Raw genomic sequence first — 24736 nt, 5'->3', positions numbered from 1 at the left:
CTCCCTTATACATTTTTCATTTTCATTGCCCATTAGGATTCTTTTGGTCCAGTTGAATACATCTTGGTGTTTTGACATACTGAATCCAATGTGCCTGTTGTCAATTGTCCATAGCAGGGGAAAACTTGAGAGCGGGGAGTTGGGATTGGTTTGAGTTTCATTGTAATAAATATATGTTTGCAATTTCTAACAAATTCCTTGTGCGGTGTACAAGTTCATAATGCTTCCGATGTCCCTAGCTTTTATGGCAATTGGATAATAACCGTTAATTTTAGAAACAGAGCTCCTATGGATGGTGTTGGTTTAGTTACTGTGTTATCTGAGTTGGACGTCGGGAAGTAGAAGAGATATTTTAGCTTTTACTTGAACAACATAATGATAACGTGACCAGGGTTGCACTGAAATTGGATACTTCTCTCCCACTGTGTAGTTTCAAATGGTACAACTCTTAATAAGAGTCTGGGGCTAGGTGATTTATTTTCTCCCAGTGGCCATGATCACAGATAGAGGATAAGAGTTTCATTGAAGTTAACCCATGCGTGTTGTCAACCAGGAAGTGAAAAACGTAACTTAGAACAATGTAAGTGCCATATTTTGTTCTGTTTAGTTTATGGTGCAACTTACATATATGCAATGATATATAAAACTTATGTCTGCCGTGCCTTCTCCATGTATCTAAGAAACTGAAGTGTGCATTTAACTCCTGTTCCAAAAATAAGAAAACTTTGGATCTAGCATCAAGCCACTACTATTTTTTTACTTTAGCTTTGATCACCAAAAATGCTTTTCCTACTAAAACCACAAAATTCAGTTTCTGGGTAACAAAGAGGTCCATTCTTCACTGTTGTTAGTTTAGCTGATGAACTTCTAGCCAGGAAGTTTTAGCAAGAAGTCAAATGGTTATCTCTGTAAAACAAAACAAAACCCCTCTCCTTTTGAACTTGGCCTTATTTTCACGAGCACAGTATTGATCCTAGGAATCTTGAAAAGTCTCTAATGAACCAGCAAATCCACTATGAAAATTGCAAAGTATGGGTGGCTTAATCATGGCCCGGAAAAGGACATCCAAAAGCTAATCTTATCTTTTCTCTTTATCAAAAGCCTTCTTAAGATTGCACTGGAAAAAACATAGACATTTATCAAGGTATAAAGGAAAGCTTCTTAAATGTATTGTGCAGAATGTTAATGCAAATGCACACAACAGTGGAATCCCTGGACCCTCCCTCAGCTGGGACTTAAAACATTTTGGTCAGTAAAGTAAATCTTTTATTCCGGGATAACGCTGTGCCAAGTGTACTCTCCCATGAGCAAGCAACCTGTAAAGACAGCGTAGTCTGGAGCCTGGGCTGCTGCTTCTGGTTTCTTGATAAGATATGACAGGTTTTGAAGATTAGGATTGCTCAGAAAAGGCAAATACGAATGTTTGGTTCCAAAGTCTCCAGTCTCTTAGTTCAAGCAGCAGCAGATTTAGGGTTAGGGAGTATAAAGAGAGGTCACATATTTTCCTCGTTGGAGTTATTTCCCCTGCTATATATTATTACTGCTGATTGTTGTAGGCCTGTGTTTAAGGGGGTGGGGGGACAGGACAAGGAGGTCTCGATCCTGCAGTGGCCTGAGAACATCAGAGAGACTTGTACACATGCTTAAATTAAGCATATGCTTAAGTGCCTTCTTGGAGCAGAACCAGAGTGCTCAGCGCTTTTCAGAATCAAGTCCTTATCTGCACGCATGCACGCACGTGCAGAGTGACACGGCTCAGTCGTGAGAAGGGGCGTGTGGTTGGTCCAGTGATGGGCCAGGTCAGAACGTTGGTAAGAATGACCTAAGTGTTGCTAGTAGAACCGCTCAGTGTGGGCCGTGATCGTTATGTGATACACGGCAGGGTGTGTTGGCTGCTCATGCTCCAGTGCACGTGTGAGCGGATGCTAAGTATGAACACAAGTGAAGTCAAACTCAAACAACGTGCAATCTTCCGTACTCAGCAGACGACGCTCTCCTTCCCCACTCCCTTACTTGCAAGTCAAAGGGCAGGAAAATGATGGGCGTGACAGTGCTTTTTTCTCAGGCTTCTTCCCCCCCCCCCCAGACTTGCTCTCCTGCTACTAGTCATGGGGAGCTTGGCAACTGTGCAGCCGTACTCTCATGAATGCCCTGCTCACTACTATTTATCTTGCACTTGTGCATGCAACCCTCTGCATCGGAACTGAGCCGCATCTCACCCTAGCTGACTGCAGAGAGCAAACCTCCAGACTGGGTCTGCAGTGCTGCGATGTTCACCCCTGGGCTCCTGCAGTCCCACGGGGAGAAGGTGGGGGCCTGCTAGTTCAAAGGACAAAAAACACCAACAGTCCAAAATCAAAACCTCAGCCCCGTGACTCATCATTGATGGAACATTAGTAGTAATTTTTTTCCCAGACAGTTGGCTCCTGTTTGAAATGCCAAGAAGCTGCTGTACCCGTTAGACTTGCTTAGCATTTAGAGGGCTGCGCTGTTGTGGAAACTGGTTCTTTACTGCCGTGACATGCTCAAGCAGATGGGAGCCGTGCCTTGCAGTAGGCGCTGTGTAGGATGGTCCAGGGGGCAATGGAATTTGCTCCCCTTCCTAGGTCCCTGAGCACTGAGGGATGACGTCTCCTGTACAGCCAGCTTTTCAAAACCCCATAGCCTGGCATTTCATTACTGTCCACTCCCAAGCACACAGCAGGCTGGACATCAGCGCAATGTCTGTCCAGCTAGCCAGCTGTAATAAATTCATGTGAACAGTGACCCTCCGTTCTAATTTAGTGGGGGTGTCAACTCCTCCTGGAGTCTGGACGGTTGTATGCTATTTGCAGTATGAAGAGTAGTGGCTGTTGGGGGTATTATCCTAGTATTGTGCATGCTGCAGTTTTCCAGTCTTCTCTTAGAGCTGTGCATCTCTAGCATTTCAACAGCAAATCTGAGTTTCTAACGGGCCCATCTGTCACTCAGTTCTCATTCCATCATCTGACTACGTTCCCAATGGCCCAAATCCTGAATGAGGCTGAGCATCTGTAACTTGCAGGAGCGTCAGCAGGCTTCCAAATGCTCAGGTACCACTCAAGATGGGTCCCATTTGGAGCTTACTCTGCGTACTCAGCAGATCCCCGTTCTTTCCCCAGTGCGTTGAATGGAGCCAATCAGCTTGATGACGTGCACCTAGCGTGGTCACATAACAAAACCCCACTCCCACTCCTAGGAGCTGAGCATTGTCCCCTCCATCATCTCCATATGAATATCCCCATTCAGAGGCTCTGAGCCCAGTTCAGTGGATCGTGGTGCTTGGGTCTTCTGGCATTTCAGTCCTTTTTAAGCTTTAATTTGGCTTCCCAGGCTAGCAAATGTCATCTAGTGGGTAGAGCCTGGGGTTGGGAGGACCAGGACTCCTGGTTTTTATTCCTGGTGCTGTCAGTGACTCACAAATTCCCTTTCACTTTTCCATGCCTCAGTTTCTTAATCTATAAAATTGGGCTAATAACGTATACTTCACAGGGACCTCATATGTTCATTAATGATTTGAAAACATTGATCTGCTTGGGTGAAAGGTGAACAATATTATTGTCTTCATTATTATTTCTGGTAGACTAGAGCCTGGAGCAGTTATCTGCCCTTTGGGGCATCAAGAGCAAGCAGAGGTATTGGAATGCTAGATTCCGTTTGGAACAACAGTAGAAGGGCATAAATATTAGATGCAGAAACAGGCTGGCATCAGCTTTGCAGTAACTATGGGTGAAATTCACTCCTGTGCAGGGGGCCATGGGACATTTAGCCCAGTGTGCGCACACTATGCCAGACGGAGATCGGTCTGTGTGCCTCCATGGAAACTGTTCAGAGAGTAATGGGTGGTGCCCAGTTCCATGCAAGAGTCAGTGCCAAGCTTCTGTGAAGGTCATTTTCTCTCAACATGAGCAGCTAGTCCCCACAACTTGTCTCATGTGTCGCTTCGTGCCTGTTCGTTATTTCTCTCTTAATCGGGGCCTGTATAAATCTTTGCGTGGTGCTTATGGAAATTCCTTTGAGAATCGAGTGTTTGCTGCAAAGTGCTAACCCTGGGTGTCAATATTGTCCAAAGGGAAACTTTATTCCCTTCGTAGGTAGGTAGGTAGGTGTGTGTGTGTGTGTGTGTGTGTGTAACGATGCATACTGATGCAATGCAATTCAGTTTTATTTTGTACCAGGCCATCCTGCATAACCTCTGAGCCCCATCCTGCAAAATGTTGCGCACCCTCAAGCTCCTGTGGGGTGAGTATTCCTTTGTGGACTTTTGGGGTCAATATTCTGACTCAGGAGGCACTAAGCACCTTGCAGTGTCAAGTACAATACGTCAAAGCGATTTTGAGTTAAATCCTGCGTAAAAGCAAAGAGGGGAAGATCAGAGCTACAGGAACGGGAGAAAAGACGAGTTATGGGCCGAGAATTGTAATGGAATGGAGAGGCGGCGGATGGGGAGATAGACAGGGAAGCCAGCTGCAAGTGGCAGGAGCTGAAAAGGAGAAGGCTCTCGCGCTAATGATGGCAGATGTTGTGGAGCAGAGCAGGGCAAATGCAACAGAAAATTTTCCGCAAGTGTTCATCCGGGTTTTAGAATTACTCACTTCTGCTGCGTTCCCACCCCGATGAGTTTGCGCCCCAGAGACGTTGAGTGTGCTGGCGGGAAGGTGTATCTGAAACGGTGACTGTTAGTACTGTGAGCATATTAGTGAAAAACAGATTTCAGCTTTGGGATCATGGCTGTTCACATCAGAATCCTTATTCGAGGGCGCAGAAAGCTCACCATGTGGCCTCCCTGCCTCGGCTCTGACCAGCTCGAGTATCAAATGCTCGCACCAGACAAAGAATTATTTGTGGAAATTAATGAACATTTTGAATAAGGGGTAGAGTCTAGAAAATACAGCTCTGTTTGCAGACGGCTCCCAACGAGAAGAGGTGAGAGTTGTCAAATAAATGGTTTGTTACAAATTATTCACCCTGCACTAATGTGGAGGGACAGAGAGGGGAGGCCAGTGCTAACCTAGCAGAGGAAGAAGGAATGGAATGGAGAGAGACTGGTTATGAAGCAGCTTGGAGGAAATCCGTGGAGGGTTTTTAAATACAATGAGGGCGGTTTTGATGTAGCCCTGTCAACGGCTGGGAAATCAGTGCATTTGTTTGAGGATGGGGGTGACACGTAGGTGGGTGTGCGAATGGGGCAGCAGAAGGAGGGAGGCTGTAGAAATGGAATTGTCCTAGTGATCAAGAAGGAATACGCCCCTGAATTGCAACTCAAAACAATACTCCGGCAATTCCTTCAGCACAAAGCAATGGGCATGGTATTTTCTGCTTTCAGCAAGCATTGAAGATGAACGTAAGAGAACATATTTTGAGTCCCAACTGACTGGAGAAATGAATACCCCCGTTTCACCCCCCACCCCTCCCAAAAGACTGCCAGGACTTGTGCTAAGAAGGAAATTTATGAAGATCTCCTCTGTTAGGAATATGAAAAAAAGAAAAGCCTCTAAATATGTGAGGCGGGTGTGTGTGGAAACTGGGCAAACATTAACCTTTCCAGGTTTGAAGAGAGATTGTGAAATTATCTGTTAATAGAAAACCCGATATTATTTTTCACATAAATTAAACCGGGAGCGAATTTTTTGTTGGGGGTGAAACATTTGTTTCTGTAGTTTGGTTCCGCCTCTTGCTGTCGTTTCGCTCTGTATTTGGGATTGTGGCAATAGACTAAATCATTTGTTGCACCAGGCTCTCCATTACTTTGTGTAGGCAACAGTCACTACTCCCTGCGTTAGGCCTTGATCCTGCAATTTACCACGTACGACAGCCTGCTGTGCTCAGGGCCCCTTTGATTTCACTGGGGCTCCATGGGTCATCTGCATTTGGAGGATCAGGGTCTTAAATAGTAAAATTATTGCATCATTTTTTAAAAGACACCGAGTTCGTTTTGAAAAAGCCAGTGCATGTCTGTGCGACCAGGTTAATCGTAGACAGATGTTTATTTGCGCCTGTAATGTTTTTCCTTTTTCTTTCATATTTAACTTCAGGTTAGTTGGCATGTCTCCTCACTTTGAGCAGTCTATAACAATCAGGGCTCGGCTAAAAAGTTTTCTTGTCAGGGTAGCGTGTTCGTTGCCAAGAGCTACTTCTTTGATGCAAAAAAATACATCCTGGAGGTGCTTTGTCAGATGTTTTTATATTAAATATTTTCCCTCCATAGTCCTAGTTTGCCAACGGGAAATAAAGTGCATCTATTTTCCAGTTTACTTTAGAAAATAATTCTTGGCTTCTTTCCCCATATGGCCCATTGAGCTCTATAAACCTTTAAATTAAAATCACAGAGCATGATTGAGCAATATCATTTCCCAGTAAGTTGAAAAAACCCAACCCACAACAGTAAGGTACCTTCACTTTGTTTTTGTTAATACAAAATTTTTTACCATGTCTGGAATTGACATCAAAACCAACATTTACATACAACAAGGTGAATCACTGTTCAGATAACTAATTAATCTTTAAAAGGAAAGTTATGGAAAGTCTGTGATATGGCATGTATAATATTTTGGAACACGCAGGTGGCAGGGAAATCCAGGTGTTGTAGTTTATTTTACAGCAAAAGTTTAAAGTCTTTCTGGATCGACATTAAATACACCAAAAGCCAACAGGTTTAAGGGAAGACACTGATGGGCGTCTGGATTGGGTTTAGAATTGTACTTGCCTCTGTAGGTGGCCTAGATGATAACTTTATGAATGAAATTTGTTTTTTAAGAGAAGGCTGAAAAGACAGCAATAGACTGTGCGGCTTGGTTGACTTTTAGTAACATAGAAAGAGAGCCCATTATATTAGTGTAGGAATAAGGAATATAATATAATATAGGATGGTCCACTAGCGCCAAGTTAATATGCTGCTGGAACCATTGGACTTAACGAATATAAGCTGGTGTATGATTTGCAAAGGGAAGGAAAAGCTCCCAAGATCAAGTTGAATGTTATATGCCCTATAATCGATAGCAGACTGCAGAAGATAAATTCCTGTGCACAGTTGGTACTGCATTTAAATATTGCAACACATCACCGATTGGGGTGCAAAAACAAGCAAACAAACAAACAAAAAACCTTGTATTTGTGTCTGCCGTCATTTGTGCATGCCTGTAAGTATTCACACAAAACTTGCAGGTGAATAATTAAGGCATTCTCCCGTTGACGTCAGTGAGAAAATTCCCACTGATTTCGATGGGCCTACCCGCAGCCTTCTCCTCTTTGAAATAAAACCTAAATAGAGCTGTGTTAGTAGCCTGTGGGAAATAAGCATGTCAAGTGTGCAGGGCCTTCAGAGTATTCCATTGTGGATGCAGTACGATACTTGTGTATAATGAAATCCGTTAATTCTCCAGCTCTTGCTAACATCAAGTAAAGTTTGTTGTTCTCAGCTCGGCTGCCTTTTACGTGGCCAAAAGGAAGTAATCACATAATCCTACTGGCTTCCTGAGAAGGGCATTTTCCAGGCTGGGATGAGGGCAAATTTCCCTGGCTGTGACATCACAATCACATATGCAGAGACCGTGAGCTCTTGCACCACATCCTTCTTGCTGAAAGGCTGGAAAGGGAACTCAGCCAAGAGTAGCATTCTTCCCAGCCTTTATTTTAGTGGAGCAGAGAGGGGCAGCTGGAGGAAGACCATGGCATGGACCTATATATTGTAGGACCCATGTCCACTTGGCATCTTTTTCCCTGCGCACCTATCATAAGGCCATACAGTAGCCATGCATGGTGCTTTACAGGTAAATAAAAGACACTTTCCATGCCTGGAGGAGGTTCTTTAATCAGTGCTTTTGTACCCTAGGGCCAAACTATGATAATAATAGTTCCCCGACTGATTTTCCACATGGATTGCACAGTAGGTGTGCATGTGCCCTATGCATGCGAGACCGGATTCTTTCTGAACAAGTGTCTGTTGGGGCCACACCAGCCTCTTGGGAGCCCTTGCGACCGCTGTAGCCAGGGTTATAAAGGGTGGAGTGGCCTCAACCACCTCTCGGTTCCTTGTTAGCAATGGTGGCTATGAGACAGTACCCTACAGTATCCGAGTTACTGTTAGTTGGTGGTCAGTTCACTAGATACGTTCTATTGCCTAGTTACTTTAGGACTTCACCCCTTTGTGCAAGGTATAGACTCCCCCAAACATATGCCCCAAATGGCCCAAGTTAAGTCTCCTGGGTTCAAGATTAGTCCATCCTCAACACAATAATGCCGTAAATAACGGGCACTCGCCCTGCCTCTCATGCCTAGGAGAAGGGCACGTTCCTGCATGCTGTTCAGTGTGCACATCCTCTCGACGCGCACAAAAGGCTTAATCTCTGAGGCTGCATCTCTGAGAAAGATCAATGCAGATGTCTTCCGATCCAGGCAAGCAACCAGAGAGAACTCCCCCGACCCCCCCGACCCCCTGGTCAGTTACACTCCCTGGTGGCTTCCCGCCCCCTGCTGAGCCATGATGATGATCGGTGCTCACAGGATGCTCAGTAACTTCACTGTTCCACCACTTGTGCGCTGAGCCAGGATAAGGCTATCAGAAGCAATGCTCCAGAGACCAGGGCATGCACAGATCTCTCCTCTCCCCCCCCCCCCCCCCCCCCCCCCCCCGGCAGGAGACAAAAGTTCTTCCCCAGAACTCCAACATCAAAAAGCCTCAAGGCAGAGACTTGGAAATCGGCACAGGTGGTCGCGTCACGTAGCAATGATTGTGCTGCCCCTGGTGCCGCTCATGCAGCAGAACCTACTTCAGCGCTGAGTGGCACTGAAAATATCCATGCCCATTTTATTGGCACCAACAACTAAGGTGGCTTGGGTGCAGATGGCACGGACGGTTCTCGGCAGTAGCTGATTTAGCTGTGGGACTGGTACCAGACTTCCCGATCTTGGACAGGCTGAGAGACAAGAGGATGACCCTCCATTAGCTGGAACTGTGTACGTTCTGGATGTGCAGTGCAAATGACGACAACACAGTGCTGGGTGTGGTGAGAGCCTGGTACTTTTATTTAGACAGGACTGGGTCCGTTAGAGCCTCATCTAGACTGTTTGTTGCATTTGCAGAACAAATGAGAGGACAGCTGATATCCTTGCCAAAACTATCTCAAGGGGTTGCAGAAAGGTCTCAGTCTAACTCAACCCAGGCGGCATCCGCAGCTTCGTTGAATATCGTCCCATTGACTGAGATAAACAGGGCGGTGACCTGGAGTTCAGTCCCTTCTTTCACTACTTGCTATGCCTTGTGGCAGGCTCCTAGAGCAGGTTGGTCCTTCAGTTGATATTTAAATAGAACTCCTCTTACTTGCCTCTGAGCATGGGTTATGGCCTGCTAATCATCAGGCGTGGAATCTGTATGGACAGTCACTCGAAGACGCAAGAATGGTTACTTACCTTACAGTAACTCCTGGTTCTTTGAGAGGTGCTAATTCAGCAGCCTGACATATGGGATTCTTTATTGGCGAAGGAACTGAGAGGTGCCGGAGGCTGCCCTGCCCCCTATGCCCTAGGCTACGGTAGTTGCAACAGCTCCCAGAGGGCGGGGCCTCCGTGGACATTTCTGTTCAAAAAGAATCTGATCTCGCACGCATGGGGCTGCATGTGCACCAAGAGTGGAATCTGTGTGGACAACACATCTTGTAGGGTAAGTGACCGTGGTAGCACTAATACAATAGTGTTTAGAAGCCTCGATCAGGGCCCCGTTGCGTTAGGTGCTGTACAAACCCTGACCCGAAGAGCTTACATCTAAATAGACAAGACAGCTGAAGATTAGGAGAAAAGGATTCCTACCCCACTTTTACAGATGTGGTACCAAGGCACTTCAGAGTCACCCAGAAAATCTGTCACAGAGCTGGGAATTGAGTCGAGATCTTTTGAGTCCCAGCCCAGTCCCTTAACCACAGGGCTGTGCTTCCTTTCCCATTATTATAAATATTGCTTGCACTTCTCTATAGATCTTACAGCATTTTACAAAAATGGAAAATCACCATTGTCTCCATTTAAAAAATGGGAAAATGAGACGCCAAGTAATGACTTGTCCAGGGTCAAATAAACAGTCATGGTAGAATTGGCACTCAAAGTTAGGTCTCATCAGTGTTTTGCCTGGGCCAAATCCACTATATCAGAGCTACCCCACAGACCACACTTCTACATTCAGTCATGCACATGTAGCTCCTGTTGATTTAAATGGGATGCCCAGGGACCATGCAGAATGCAATCATGGGTACATTGCCACATCATTCCAGATAATTTTTAAATGGCTGCATCATTGTGCTCCAGAATCTCACGTGTGATTTACAAAGAAATAAATTCTCTAACCCTTACGTTTACAAAGGAAGCTTTCCAAACCAGAACTCACTGCGAACTGGTGCAGCGATGCCTATGTGAATTTGCAGACAATAAGTCCAAGAGCACTTTGTTTTTCAACAAAGCTGATTTGTCTAATCAGAAAGACATTGGCTTGGACAGGTGAAATAGCCGAGACAGGCAATATTTGAGGACTGACTTTCCCATTTAAGTAGCTTAGCGATGTGAAGGTTCACTGGTCATTTTACAAAAAAGACAAAACAGTTACCCTTCCTCCCCCTCTTACCTGGAATTGGAAGCGGGTTTTAGTAGTTAGTGAGAATGTTTTCCATGTAGACGTTCTCTGAGAAAGCACAACACCCAGATAAACTATGTTTTTGTCTCTGTTTCATTGACTGGTTGTTTGACCTTGAATCGCAGAATAATCATAGCCCTCGTTTGTCCAAGCACCTAAGCATCACACTTAAAAAGGAAACATCAAGAAATAAACAAGTTTATTTAAAAATAAATGAATTTAGTCTTTCTAGCCAAAACATGACAATCTTGTTCCCTGTTAGGAATTGGATGCGACTTTCTAGGTAGTAAAAATGTGTCTTTTAAATAGTGTGTGTGTGTGTGTGTGTGTGTGTGTGTGTGTGTGTGTGTTGCTTTTTAAATGGATCTGCTGAATGCTGGAGATAACTTATTTACAACCTTTGAAAATGGTGAATGGTATGAAGGAGAAATTCTGGCTTCTGATATGAACTGGTAGGGAGAAGTTAGAATTCAGAGTTACAGTAATAGACATTTTGTTTTGGTGCTTTGATGAGGAGAGGTGTTTATAGGCTTGATTTATAACTGAGTTACTAAGGTTTTCCACGGAAATAACTTATTAAAAGCGTGGCGCACACCGAAACGATTGAAGCCTGTAGATTTGGTATTCATCAAAGGCACCTCCTTTCCTGGAAGCCGATAGCTAACTCAGCATTTCACCTCTGGAGGATGCTCAAGTCTAAAAGGGGTGTGCGGTGTGAGACGTGTTTTAGTAAGGGGGAAAAAAAAAAAAAAAAAAAAACCCTCCTCCTCCTAAGACAAACTGGAAAGAAAAAAAAAAAAAGTGACTCCAGGAAAACATCCGCCGTTCTTCAGAGATCTTGATGGTTAAACCTACCTCTCTGGAACACTGGATATTTGTGTGGATTTTACTGTGCAATTCAGCAGCTGACAAGTACAGGCCTTACGTTTCTGGCTGTGCTGTGTAAGACTTCGAACTGCCTAGCTTCCCTGGGACCACAGGCTAAATTTACTGGCAGAGTAGGCTTGGCTCTGGGTTGGAGGGGACTACAGACATGCGCATTGCTGTTTGGATCCCCACCTCCCTGCTCCATTATGCCCTGCCCTGGTTGGTGTGCAAATCAGGGGGAAGAGAAACCAGGGACTCCTAGTTTTCTGTACAGGGTCTGCTTTAAGCTTGTGCCTGCAGTGGGGCTGGGCATTCCAGAGGGGATGAGGAGAGCCCCATTCCACCTCCACATGGGGGCTATGGGAGGAGCTGGCTCCAGGAGGGGAATGTACACTGCGGGTAGCAGCGACTGCACTCCCAGGGGCAGTGTGTTTTTCATAGATTCTAGGACTGGAAGGGACCTCGAGAGGTCATCGAGTCCAGTCCCCTGCCCGCATGGCAGGACCAAATACTGTCTTGAGGTATCCTGGGAGCTCAGACTTAGGCAGTGCCTCCACCGCCCATTCCCAGTGCCGCTCACGTGGGCTAACTGCAGTGTGGACGTAGCGCTTTTGTTGGTTCCGTTTGCTGGGATCCTCAGCCATATGCTGATGTGCTTTCTGGCCTCCATTACGCATGGCCCCCGTCCACAGGGCACCGGTCCAGAGAAGTTTGTTCCTATCCTTTAATATCAAGGCAGTGTTTATTATTCCCCACTGGTCACCTTTGGCCAGAAAAGTGATCCACTATGCAAATATCCTCAGAAATATCTTGCCCCCGAGAGGCAAAGCATTGCAGAATGATGGAAGCCGCAAGTCGAGAATGTATGTAAAACGCCAGCGTTATCTAGCGCTCTCTCCCAGCAGCGGGCTGCATTTCCTGTCCCTCACATTTCTGCCTCAGGCGTTTCCCTCAGAAAGAGGGTACCAGGGTTAATCTGAAGAAAGCGTTGCTATGGTTAAGTACCTGCACAGCCCTCAAGCAGAAAGGAGGGCTGGAGTGACCTGCTGCGGTAAGAAGAGTTGTGCAATAAGCCATCAGCACTAAGACTGATGAAAACTGCTGTTTGGTTTTCTTGTAAGTATAAAAATATTTTGCATGGAAATGCCTGTCTTGGCTGACCTCCTCCGAAATTACTAAATGCTGAATTGTAATGGCCTTTACAGCTCCTTGGTTTGGAACAGAGATTAGACCATGTCCAGCGATAAAATCCTGGAGCATGTTAACAGGCTGTTCTGCTAGCCCCTTCCTTGATATATTGGCTTGGTTTATTGCCCTTGATGGGAATCTGAATGTCAGTTTAGTTAGTCAGAAAGGGAGTTCAATTTGTTGACAGCATCAGACCTGGAAGTAGACGCAGTTTAAAATAACCCCCAAAAGCCAACCCCTCTGCTGAACTTTATCAGGTCTTTTTAAAAACATTTGAAGTCAGTTTGCTCACAGTTTTGGAAGCATTTTGCTTTTAGCACACAACAGTCTGTGTGTGCATGGATCTATTGGCAACAGCGTTCTCCCTGGCCCAGAAAATTCTGGCTTCGAGCCCGACATCAGGGTGTTGGGTCATGCCCGTGTCTGGCTCTGCAGCGCAGCACCAAAGGGTGGCAGTCCATAATAATAATAATAATTAATGGAGATATCCCATCTCCTTGAACTGGAAGGGACCTTGAAAGGTCATTGAGTCCAGCCCCCTGCCTTCACTAGCAGGACCAAGTACTGATTTTGCCCTAGATCCCCAAGTGGCTGAACTCACAAGGTTGTGAGTTCAATCAAGGATTGAACTCACAACCCTGGGTTTAGCAGGCCAATGCTCAACCCACTGAGCTATCCCCCCCACCATCAGAGGTGCCAGCCTTCAGTGAGCGATTGAGCTGAGATTTCTGGTCACTGTCTAAATGGAGGTAAACAAACATTCCAAGCTGCTTGTTGTGACAAAGGAGCAACCTTGATTTCCAGGCTTATGTTCCCTTGTGTAATAAAACCTGTTCTTTCTTGTGTCTAAAGCTGGTGTAAGAATTGCTGAGCACAGAGGAGCTGCCGTGCTGACCTATGCCATTGCTGTACCAGCATCGTTAACTCCTTGGCTTGTAATGAACATTGTATGAAAGGTGCTGTAGAAAACCAAATAGTCAAATTCTCCGCGGGTGTGAATGGGAGACACCCAGTTGAAGTCATTGGATCAGCAGATCGCAGAATATCCCTTTTCTGTGAAGGGGGAAATCCTGTCTCTCTCCATGCCCTTCCTGAGGGCAGATGGCTATTGGGCTGCAGGACCAGTGTGGTTCTGCTCATAGGTGCCAACTTTCCCTGGTGCCGGTAGGTGCTTGTGCCCCTGGTCCCGCCCCGACTCTACCCTTTCCCCGCCCCCATTCCAACCCTTTCCCCAAAGTCCCTGCTCTAACTCCGCCCCCTCCCTGCCCCATTGGACCCCTTCCCCAAATCCCCGCCCTGGCCCCGTCTCTTCCCCGAGCGCACCGCGTTCTCCCTCCTCTCCTCTCCCTCCCAGTGCTTGCAGCGTGAATCAGCTGTTTTGCGGCACAAGCACTGGGAGCCGGGGGGAAAGCAGGTATGCGGTGCGCCCAGGGGAAGAGGCGGAGGCAGAGGTGAACTGGGATGGGGGGGCGGGGAGCTGCCAGTGGGTGCTAAGCACCCACCAATTTTTCCCCGTGGGTGCTTCAGCCCCGGAGCACCCATGGAGTCGGCGCCTATGGTTCTGCTGTGTGGCATTTGCAGGGGCTGTATGTAGGGCAGACACCCCCATTGTAGGGTGAAGCCCAGCTGCATGTACTTTCCCTGTGGGCAGAGGGGACCTTGAGGCGGGGGAGGGACAGTGCTGGCAGATCTATTACTATGTGACTTCTCCATTCTCTCCTGCGAGGGAAGGAACAGAACCCTGGAGGTGACTCTGACTCTTAGTCTAAAGTAGCAGTCTCAGAACAGCTCCGCCAGCTCTTTGCACTCAGGTGAGGGGATTATTCGCTGCCTTCCTAGCCTCTAGCCCCCTTACGCCGGCACAGAGAACACCAGACAATTGAAAGGCTCAATGTCATAGTAGCAGAGAAGCTTTTGAAACTCTCCTTCTATTCAGCTGAACACTGATGTTCCATTGTGGATGCTCGGACGCTGGTGTGGCTGCAGTATACCGTGCTACCACCTGGGGCACCTCAGCTGCAAATGACACTGGGACGTATGTTTCTTAGACCACCTAACAGTTATGTTTCATTGAAATGACGTGGGCTAAGGGCTTGTCTTCATATACAGTGCTGCTGCACCAGTGTACCCCTTAAGTGAAGATGCTACCCCGCTGACAGCAGGGCTTCTCCCATTGGTGTAGTTCACCCAGCTCCCCGAGGAGCGGTAGCTGTGTCGACGGGAAAAGCTCTCCCATCAGCATAGCGCTGTCTACACCGGGGGTTAGGTCGGCATAACTACGTGTGGATTTTTCACACCCCTGCACGATGTGGTTCTACTGATATGGGGCTGTAGTGTAGACATGTTGCCTCCTGCGCTTGGCCGAACATGCTGTGTAGCGTGGAAGGGGGTCAGCAGTTATTAAAACCATTTACCTCCCTTTCCTATTGTTGTGGATGACGTGGAAGTGTGTGCATGACTTTGAAGTCACTGGGATCTGTGTATGTCTTATCCAAAGCTGCATACTAAAAAGAGAGATTTGAAGGCAGACGCTCTGCCCCTAATATGCATGGCCCTTCCTGAAGAGAAGGTAGGGTGGAATGAGGATCGTCGTGTTCTTGTCGTGACTTTCCTGGTTCTTTTTTCTTAGTTTGTGTTGCAGCTGGAGGGAGGCAACATCAGCATGCTTCGTTTTGGGAAGCCACAGAAGCTGAGCTGGGTAGTTGATTAGTTGGAGGTCTCCCATCCTTGATCCAGTTCCGTAAGGAACCTTCTCCCTTTCCCTAGCTCCGTTCCTACCATTTCCCCTCTCAACACATCTCAGCCCCGCTCCCTACTTTCCCAGTACAGTCTGCTCTCTGCCTCACTGTTCCCGCCACCGCTCCTGAACTCGGCAGCTCCCGTTTCCCCTCCCAGCTGCCGTTTCACCAGTGCCCCCGCGCCATGTTTTCTATCGCAGGGGGCCCCGGAGTCTCAGCTGGGCTGACTGTAGACCTGGAACCTCACAGTCTCTGCTTCGTTTATTTGGGAGGATTTCTGCCCTCCCCACTCCACTGCCCCCACCCTTTGGGGAGGAAGAGTAGGCATGAGCCTTTCTCCTGCTGCTAGACACCTCCTGATAGCACATAGCAGCGGCCACCTTTCCACTGCACTCCTGGGGCATCATGCACTTCTGCATTGTGATGTCCTCCGATGAATTCCCTCTTACATGGACTGTCGCTCGCTTGGGAGGGCAGTAGCACCTGTCTAATTTTGGTCACCTGCTTACTATTAACCAGTGGGATTTCAAAAAGAACAAACCCCTTTTAAAAAGCGGTATCATGTCCGAGAAGAACCTCCTCTGAAATACCTGGGCTTGGGAACGGGTTCTTCAGCAGACGTGTAGCGCTCTAGCAGTGAGTGTGTCAGATTTATCTACATAGCCCATTGGGGAGGCAAAATGCTCCAGCAGGCCAACTCTTTTTCGGATCTTTCCATTTATTAGGGCCTAGTTTGAGATTTTTTCCATGGGAAAAGCCAAAGAATGCTAAAGGCTTTGTTTTTTTTTAAAAAAAAAGTCAGTTGACCATTTTCTTTGTTTTTTAACACAGTTTGCTTCAAATAATTACCTATTAAAAACAAACAAACCGCAAACATTCCTTGATTGAAGAGAAGGGGCTCCCTCCAGGTTGCACAGAAAGCAGTGTGGGGACATGTACTTCTGAATGTTGGAGCCAGACCCTCAGTTGATGTAAGCTGGACCAGCTCCATTCAGCGGGGATACCTTGATTTACCCCAGCTGAGCTTCCGCCCTCACAGGTGCCAGGTTGCCATACGTGCCAATCCGCAGCACTTCGCCTTCCTTCCTTTTCGTGACCGTTGCAAAGCGTGACCCTCGACAACGGAACACTTGTTCTCCATTCTTGTCAGAGCATTGGATTCAGACAACGGTCTGTTTGTGAGGCGATACGCCGGGAAAATGTGAGTTTGTCTAGTTCGGAGAATGACTTGGTTGAGTCATCCTTTCCAGCCAAGAGACTCAGTACTCTGTGAACATCCCTGGCTGCTCCTCAACCGTGCACATGGAGCGGAGAAAGCAAACATTGACCACTGGGATGGTAAACTCCCCATGCTCTGTTTTTAGTCACTTCTGAATGAATGACAAGTTATCCCTATTCGCTAGGGCCAAACACTGCCTTTGAGAACACCTACACAGCTTCCAGCCAGGCCAACAGAAGTACGTACGTACACAAGGGCAGAATCGGGCCCCTGAAGCCTTAAGCATCTTTTATAGTTGTGATCTCTGAGCATTAAAACTGCGCTCCCATTTACCCTCACAGCTGCCATGCACACTACATGTTACACATGTAACAAGCGCCACATGTTAGTTTTTTTCCCTACATTCATAGAATTTAGGTCCAGAAGGATCCATTGGGTAGTCTGACTTCCTGCAAAAGGCAAGCCATGGGAATGCCACCCACTTACTCCTGGTAATGAGACCAGTAAGTTGTGTTTGACTAAATCACCTCTTCCGTATATTGGATGTCCACCATGTACAACTCAGCCAGCCTTTAATGACATTCTTTGTAGGGAGTCACCCATATGCATAAAATAGAAAATAGGTCAGACCCTCAGCTATTGAAGTCAATGGAGCTACCTTGATTTCCACCAGCTGAGGATCAGGCCCAAACACTTGACTCCTCCCTATAAGGAGGTTGTCTCTTCTGTACTGGTTCAGAAACCTGAGCCCGGACTGGAGTAGTAGATCTTGAAGAAAGAAAATTAATAGGTAGGGAAAATTTCCCCCTTTCTGAATGTACAGAGAAAGGATCTGAGCACAGAGCTAGGAACTTTGTGGATGGAGTATGCTACATATTTACTAACAACTGCTATTTTTAAGATACCACGCAAAAATAACATTCATGAATATATAGGCTACTTCTGGGGACGATGTAGCTAATATCACTAGTTAGGAATATAGTTTTCTACTTCTTGGACTTCTCTATTTGGTGCTATAATATTGAACATATTGTCCACACACCTAAGTCTGCATTATTCGCCTTTAACATTCGTGTGTTGTGATACACAGACCAGTTTAATTAGACCTGTTCCTAATCAACTTAAGCTAAACTGAAATAAGCTGCTCTTATACAGAAATCAGAGTCTCCACTCAAACACTTGCACCGGTTTAACTGCACTGATACTGGTGCAACTTTCTCATGGAGATAAGTTCTAAAAGACAAGTAATTTCTTAAGGGCCAGATTCTGAAATCCTTGCTCCATCTTACTCCACAATCGGTCCTCCTGAAACTAAGTAAGGGCTAGTTTGTTCCACCCTTATTCACACCAAAGTAATATCTGACTCCTTGAGTAGTGCTGTCAAACCCAATGTGGAGCAAGCTGTGGGTGAAATCCTGGCCCAGCTGAAGTCCATGGGAGTTTTGCCATGGGATGGGAGCCAGGATATCACCCATTGTGTGTAGGGGTATCAGAATTTGGCCCACAATGTTCCCATTAGGATTGAACGGCACCTGAGGCAGGCAGAGGAGGTGGGAGTGCAGAACTGAAACCAGAGATCGTTCAGACCCACCGAAACATGACGAAGGGTGCAGAAGTTTGGATGAAAGGTGGTTTTTTTGTTCTTGGGGGTTTTTTTGGCCCGTCTCTAAATACAGTCAGCGTTGCGGCTTACAATGTACAGTGTGGGGGACCCTGGCAAAAGTATCGTCAACTTTCTCCTTTTTAAAAACTGGAGTCCAAACTTTTGTGGCCTGCCAAGTGAAACGAAAGGCGAAGTTTCTGTTTTCTGCTGTTATTAACCAAACAGGTTGATGTGTCACTGGCAAGAATGAATACGTCAACCTAAAGTGGTGGTTTAAGGTTTTTTTTGCCAACCGTTTAAAGCAACTGTTTGTTGTTTGTAGCCAGCTGCACAGTATTAAGCAGTCTCCTCCCCATCCCTCTTTTCTCCTTCAGCTCCTCCCTGCCTCCAGGCACCTGCAGGCCTAATCCACAACTGTTTGGCATGGAGGCAGGGCAGCTCTTTCAAGTGTACCTCTGGGAACACCAATGCTTCGGAGGCGTTTTCACAGGGATGGCATGCTATTTACCAGAGGTGGTTTTTACCGCCCTGGGAAAAACTCGTGAGCCCCAGTTTATTTATTTATTTAAAGTAAAATTGCACGTGGGACTGATACTCATCTATGTAATTAGACTATTGAACATCGGAATGTCTGTATACATTTTTGGTTTGGTATTTTATCAAGGAAGTTACGCACGTCGTGACTCCTATTTCAGTTTTCAGTATTGTAATAAACAAAAGTCAAGCCCGTTCAGTTCCATGAAAACGCCAATAATGCAGAGTTGTAGGCTTGAAGCATTAAGCAGTCAGAAGCAAGCAGAGTTGCAGACTCAGTCCAGGTGCATTTAGCAATGCCGCATTCTGCAGCAGAAGGCCAACTCTGGCCTAGCCCGCAGACCAAGCCTGTCCTGCAGTTTTGAATGGATGCATCCAAAGTAGGAAAAGATTCGTTCTGGGCTTGCTGAACTTGCTGGACACTGATCCAATTATTGTTCCCAGTTTTCCGGTTTAAACTGGGTTTAAGATGGTATTAAACTAGTTTTTCCTGGGTAATTTCCAACCCTGCATGTTCACCCAGTGAATAAAATGTCACATCTGTATTCTCTTAGCTCAACTCATTTATGCCCATTCTGGAAAGATTTATGCCCATCTCCCGTCAAAAAGAAACAAGTGAAAGAGATGGAACCAGTTTTTGCCCTGCTGCAGGACACTTTCCAAAGTGAATTGCATGCAGTGTAAGTCTGAGATCTATGGAAATTTCCACTCCGAAGGAGATCAAGGAAATTCCTTTGCAAGTACAAAGTAAGGTAAAGATCCTATGTGCATGGAGAGTTATTCCCTCCTCCCCCCTTATTGAGCTATTTTAATGAAAGGGAAATGTCAGCACAAGTATGTACAAACATAGAGCTGGTTTTAGAATGGAAACACTCTGTGCAGCTCCTTTGCTTTATGAAACAAAAAACGTTAGTGGCTTTTTAAAGTTTTCAGGTAATTATGGCCATATATTCTTAAAATACCCTTAGTCTTTTCCACTCAGAACCAGCGATATGAATCTTTCGGGCTGGAATTGAATTCAGCTGTGCTTGAAAGGGTCAGTCATTTGAAACTTTTAACATTAAAGATCTTTGCAAATTAGTTTTGCTCTTGCCATACTGAATTTGTTTGTGCAGAAAACCTCAGCGACTTTTGGTATGTGTCCTTCTTTGAAGGGGTTTGCTTCAAAGGCTCACTCACACTTCGTATTTTAGACCCTGAGATACGCTGCCCATGAGGCTTGTTGCTTTTGGTGGAAGCCTCAGTGACTGGCTGAGTTCAAATCTTCAGGAAAGAAAAATGAGGCTTACATTTTCAAAGCCACCTACGGATTTGGATGCCCAATTCTCGTTCTTAATAGAAATTGAACATCTAGATTCTTTAGGCACTTGGAAAAGTGCAGCCAGAATCTGAAAAGTAAATATGTGTGTGTGTGCGCGCACATATATGCACATGCATGCACATATGTTGCACGTATGACAGGGATGCATAGTCGGTCTGTTTTTTATCCGTAGTAAGGTGGTGTGGGAAACTGGAAGTAAAAAAATTGGAAATTTGGCCAATGGAATGTTTGCCATTTAGTGGACAAGATCAAGTAGGAACTGTTTAATATTGGGGTTTGCTGGGTGCTTACTTTTTGTTTTGTTGCACGTTGACACACTCTTCCTCCAAACCACAACTTCTCCCTTGAAATGGAACTACATTGACTTAAGATGGGGTGACTGGCTTTGAGTCACTTGTCTGAGAATCTGAAACCCTACTTGAACCTTGGTGTAAATGGATGCACCTCCTATAGGGCTACATTTCGCCTTGCAACACCATTGATTTCAATGGCAGTGCAAATATTGTAAATCAGAACAGAATCTGTCCCCCTCTATACCGAACCCTCTTGCATCAGGGCACCATTTCGTCCCATTCTAAATATTGCTACAATGAGACTTTGTGCCTGATCCTTCCCACGCTTCATGGCTTCCCTCCTGATTTGCACAGGTGAGAGAGGAGAAACTTTTATCAATGAAACTTAGATGCTGGAGAACACGGAAAATGTGGGCCGAAGCTACAGCTCCTCAAATTTTGGCACCAATCCCAACAAACCTCTGCCCAAACTGTCCTGTGCAGTGGACTAGACGTGAAACGATTTCATTATTTCATGAGATTACTGCATGAAATGAATGGTCACTCTTCAGCCTATAACAAAAGGAACGACTTCTTCAAACAACATGTATCCGTCTTGCGGAATTCTTTGCTGTAGGTGGCCATTCAGTCAAAACATTGTGGCTGGATTTTACAAGAGCTGGATTAGTTTGTGACCAGTAATAACATTTTTAGTTAAACATACATGCTAGGGCACAGGAAATCAAAGCTCATGTTTCAAGGCATAAGCAGATAGCATAAAGGGAACTGGAAGATAGTGTCTTCTGGGACAGCATAGCGTTCATTGACTTTTGCATATTTGCATTATCAGGGTGGAGCATCATACATTGGCATCAGGGTGTTGCCCATGATGGACCTGTGTTGTAACTTGGAAGGGTATATCTTTCATTCATAAAAATCCATCAACTCTTGTCCGAGGACATAGGAAATTAAAGGAATCCATGTTGTTTGTCTGTCTATCTACCTAGCAGAGAAACAGTCTATTTCAAACTGTGAGTGACTGATTTAATGCCAGACCGAAGGAAGGTATTTTCCTCCATTACTACTGTCCTGCCCCCTCCTCCTTCATCTATTGCTCTTTTGGGAGGAATAAGAAGAATTTTCCTTGTTTGTTGCCTTGTGGCTGTGTTTGGCGTATTTGCTGCTGGGAATTGTTTATGCTGTAGTTTTTGCACTCTCCTTGTTTAGCATATTAGCAAAAACACCCGCAGAATACAACACACTCAAATACCGTTCCAACACTGTTCTAAAAATCAGATGTGGATTAATATTAATAATTATTGGTATTTCAATAGTTGCTTATAGACTACTGGGGCTATTGTCTGCAGACGGCGTCTTATGCTTTTCGGACACGTTGCCAGAATGCTGCAAGACATTCCGGGGAATGCCGTTCTCCGGGAGGCTTGCAACATCTGGGATAAAATTCCACCGACCGAGAGATGGAGGCGGCCCACAGGCAGACCCCTATTACCTGGGTGCGTCAAGTCTGTTCCACATTGGGCTCTTTTCCTGTCAATCCCTTGTGATCGCACAGGAATGGACCGAATGGCTAATGATCTCTATGGCTGACTCTGGCTAAGCGTTGAAGAAGAACAGTTGCTTGAGGCTCCAACGAGATTACGGGATTAAGCTAGGTCCTGTACAAACACAGAGTAGGAGACAGTCCCTGCCCTGAGACGTTTACAATCTCAATAGACAATCAGAAGGTGGGGAAAGCAATACAGTATTATTATCCCGTGTACAGATGAGAGGTAGAATGAATTCCCCAGAATCTGTGGCTAGGGTCAGAAAAGTCAGAGGCCTGGCTAAAACGCCATGTCTACCTCCTTTGCCATCCACCAATAGGCCCCAGCATTGCAGAACTCGCAGTAAACAGACCTGTATGTCTGAGATCCCTAAAAAGAGGAACATAGGCCAAATCATGCAGAAACTAAATGCATTGACAACATCCGTGTAGGTCCTGTATGCAGAGCAGCTGCAGGAGCTCGTTCTAAATTGGTTGCCAAACACATTGAAAAAATTCCCAAGCAGTCATGTAAAACAACTTTAAAAAATGAGACCACTGCAAAAAATAATCACTGCCGTGACCAACTGCGTCCCTCCTTGTAAGAAAGAGCTTATGGTACATGTCAAATGCCTTTAGGAATAAAAGATACTGTGGTTGTCAAACATTGAGATCTCTGCTAAACTGAGTTCTGTTTCTTTTTTTCAAGTGTGAATTTCAGGGCTAGGCAAAGGTGTTGCATGGGCAGTCATAGGAGACAGAAGTTTTCTCTTTCTTCACAGAACAGGAGCGTACAGGCAGCGGCGCTGGAAGGATTAAAGAACACTTCAGTCTCCATGATCATTTATCAAGGGGTAGCCGTGTTAGTCTGTATCTACAAAAACAACAAGGAGTCCGGTGGCACCTTAAAGACTAACAGATTTATTTGGGCATAAGCTTTCATGGGTAAAAACCTCACTTTTTTGGATGCATCCGAAGAAGTGAGGTTTTTACCCACGAAAGCTTATGCCCAAATAAATCTGTTAGTCTTTAAGGTGCCATCAGACTCCTTGTTGTTTTCATGATCATTTAGTCCTTGGGCTGATTGTTGTGACTGTCGTCCAAAGGAACATGCTGAGGGATTTTGAGATTTAAGGACAACTGGCCACTAATAACTGAACTGAGACCATTGGTTTAGTTCACTCAGTCAGCAGTTTTCTGATGGCTACGGAAGCTACCTACCTGATCTGGATTTGAACCAATCATGGTTCACCAGTAGATGGCCATTTAATAAAAAAATACTGAAAGGCTCGGCTCTTAAAAATTTCTTTTTCCAAAAGTAATCGAGTTTTGAATGCAAAAATGTCAGAAACTGGCAAACATAACCTATTTTGCACACATTATTGGATCAATATCTGAACAGGTTGTATTAAATTAAGATGTGAAGTGACAGGAAGCAGTTTTATACCAGGCTGATATCTGTATGCGGAGTTTCAGTGCAGTGCAAATTTTAATTACTGCTTTTTAAACGCAGGATAAAAAGATACTAATAGAACTGTCTTCGGATCCTTAAGTATTGTGATGCTAGTGGGAATTGCTTTAATAGCAGAATACAGAATGACTGTCGGCATGATTTAAAAAATGTATGTTTGTTGTCCACCTTGAATGTAAATGCTTCATTTGTGGCAAATTATATTTGGCTTGTGTTACCCAGCTGATCCAAATGAATAGAGTGCGTTTGAGAGGTTTATTTGTATTACATGAGCGATCCCAGTTTAAATGAGGACAAACTAAATAACACAAGAACATTTTTGAGAGCTAAAAGATAATCCTAGATCAGCTGCAGTTTGAACTTCCATAGTACCCTGGTGTATAAAAATCTTGTTTTCCTGCTCTTCCCCCTTTTCCACTCTCATTGAGATTTATACACAATATTATTGAAATCCTTACACTCTCCAACCTCCCACCCCCAGGTAGTTAGGGCAGGCTGTGAAAAGTACACAATTGGAAACAGCTGACTATGAAAATGAATTTTCCCTTGAAGGCAGGAGCAAGCTGTGTGCAGAGGCCTGGCAAGGTTGAAATTGGCTTACAGCAACGCCAGTGCATGTTCATTGCTTGTTTCTTGGTGCCTGTCTGGCATTCTTTAAGCTCTCATAGCCTTCAAAACGCTTTGCTCCTGGGTCTGTTGCTTTTGAAACATACAATATTCTCAGGGGCTTTCCCCCTTTACTGTTGGTCCATGTAAACACGTGTTGCTTCAGATTTATGGAGAACCTTCCAAAGAAGTTTGGCATGCTGGAACCTCAAGGGAATTTCTGTGTCCTGCTTAGGTGCTCCCGAGAATCCCACGACACACCAATCTGCAACTTTAGGGGCCTCAGTATATTTGAAAATCAGGCCTGGCTGGAGGTGCTTGCACTAGAAAAGTTTTGAACTTGAAATGTAGCCCAAACATATACAGGGAATTATGTTTATATTACAGATGATATATTCTGCTGGATCTGCTGTATAGATCATATCTCTGCAGCGATCACTCCACCCGCTGCTGAAATGTGACCACCTCCAGGGTGAAATCAAGCCGTTGCTTAGTAGTGCACAGCACAGTATGATTCACAACAGATTAGGTGGGAAGTGTCCAGCTCCTTCTCCCCATGTGGGAAAGCCCCATAGAATTGCGTATGGATTAAACCAATAGGTTTCTATAGACAGTATACTAAGGAGCTATAGAATTCATCAAAGAATGTATTTTTCTAGGCTTTCTGATATTGAAGTCTATAGTAGAGATGTAATTTTCTGTTCAGTTCAGTTGGATGGTCTGAAAAATCCTATTGGAAAG

General features: G+C 45.4%; 1 protein-coding gene across 4 annotated transcripts in view; it reads left to right on the top strand.

Annotated features, from left to right (window-relative positions):
- SMAD6 (SMAD family member 6) overlaps positions 1-24736 on the top strand; it is a 73112-nt gene that overhangs the window by 13774 nt on the left and 34602 nt on the right. Inside the window, exon 4 of one of the 4 annotated variants that reach the window (XM_005300728.5) lies at positions 18623-18789. The exons of the other annotated variants lie outside the window; for them this stretch is intronic. Within the exon in view, the coding sequence (XP_005300785.2) occupies positions 18623-18789 (167 nt within the window). The remainder of the gene's footprint in view (positions 1-18622; positions 18790-24736) is intronic. 4 annotated transcript variants of the gene reach the window in all.

The sequence above is a fragment of the Chrysemys picta genome, chromosome 10, assembly GCF_011386835.1.
Source record: "Chrysemys picta bellii isolate R12L10 chromosome 10, ASM1138683v2, whole genome shotgun sequence".
Lineage (NCBI taxonomy): Eukaryota > Metazoa > Chordata > Testudines > Emydidae > Chrysemys > Chrysemys picta.
This window is presented reverse-complemented; position numbering and strand designations above follow the sequence as displayed.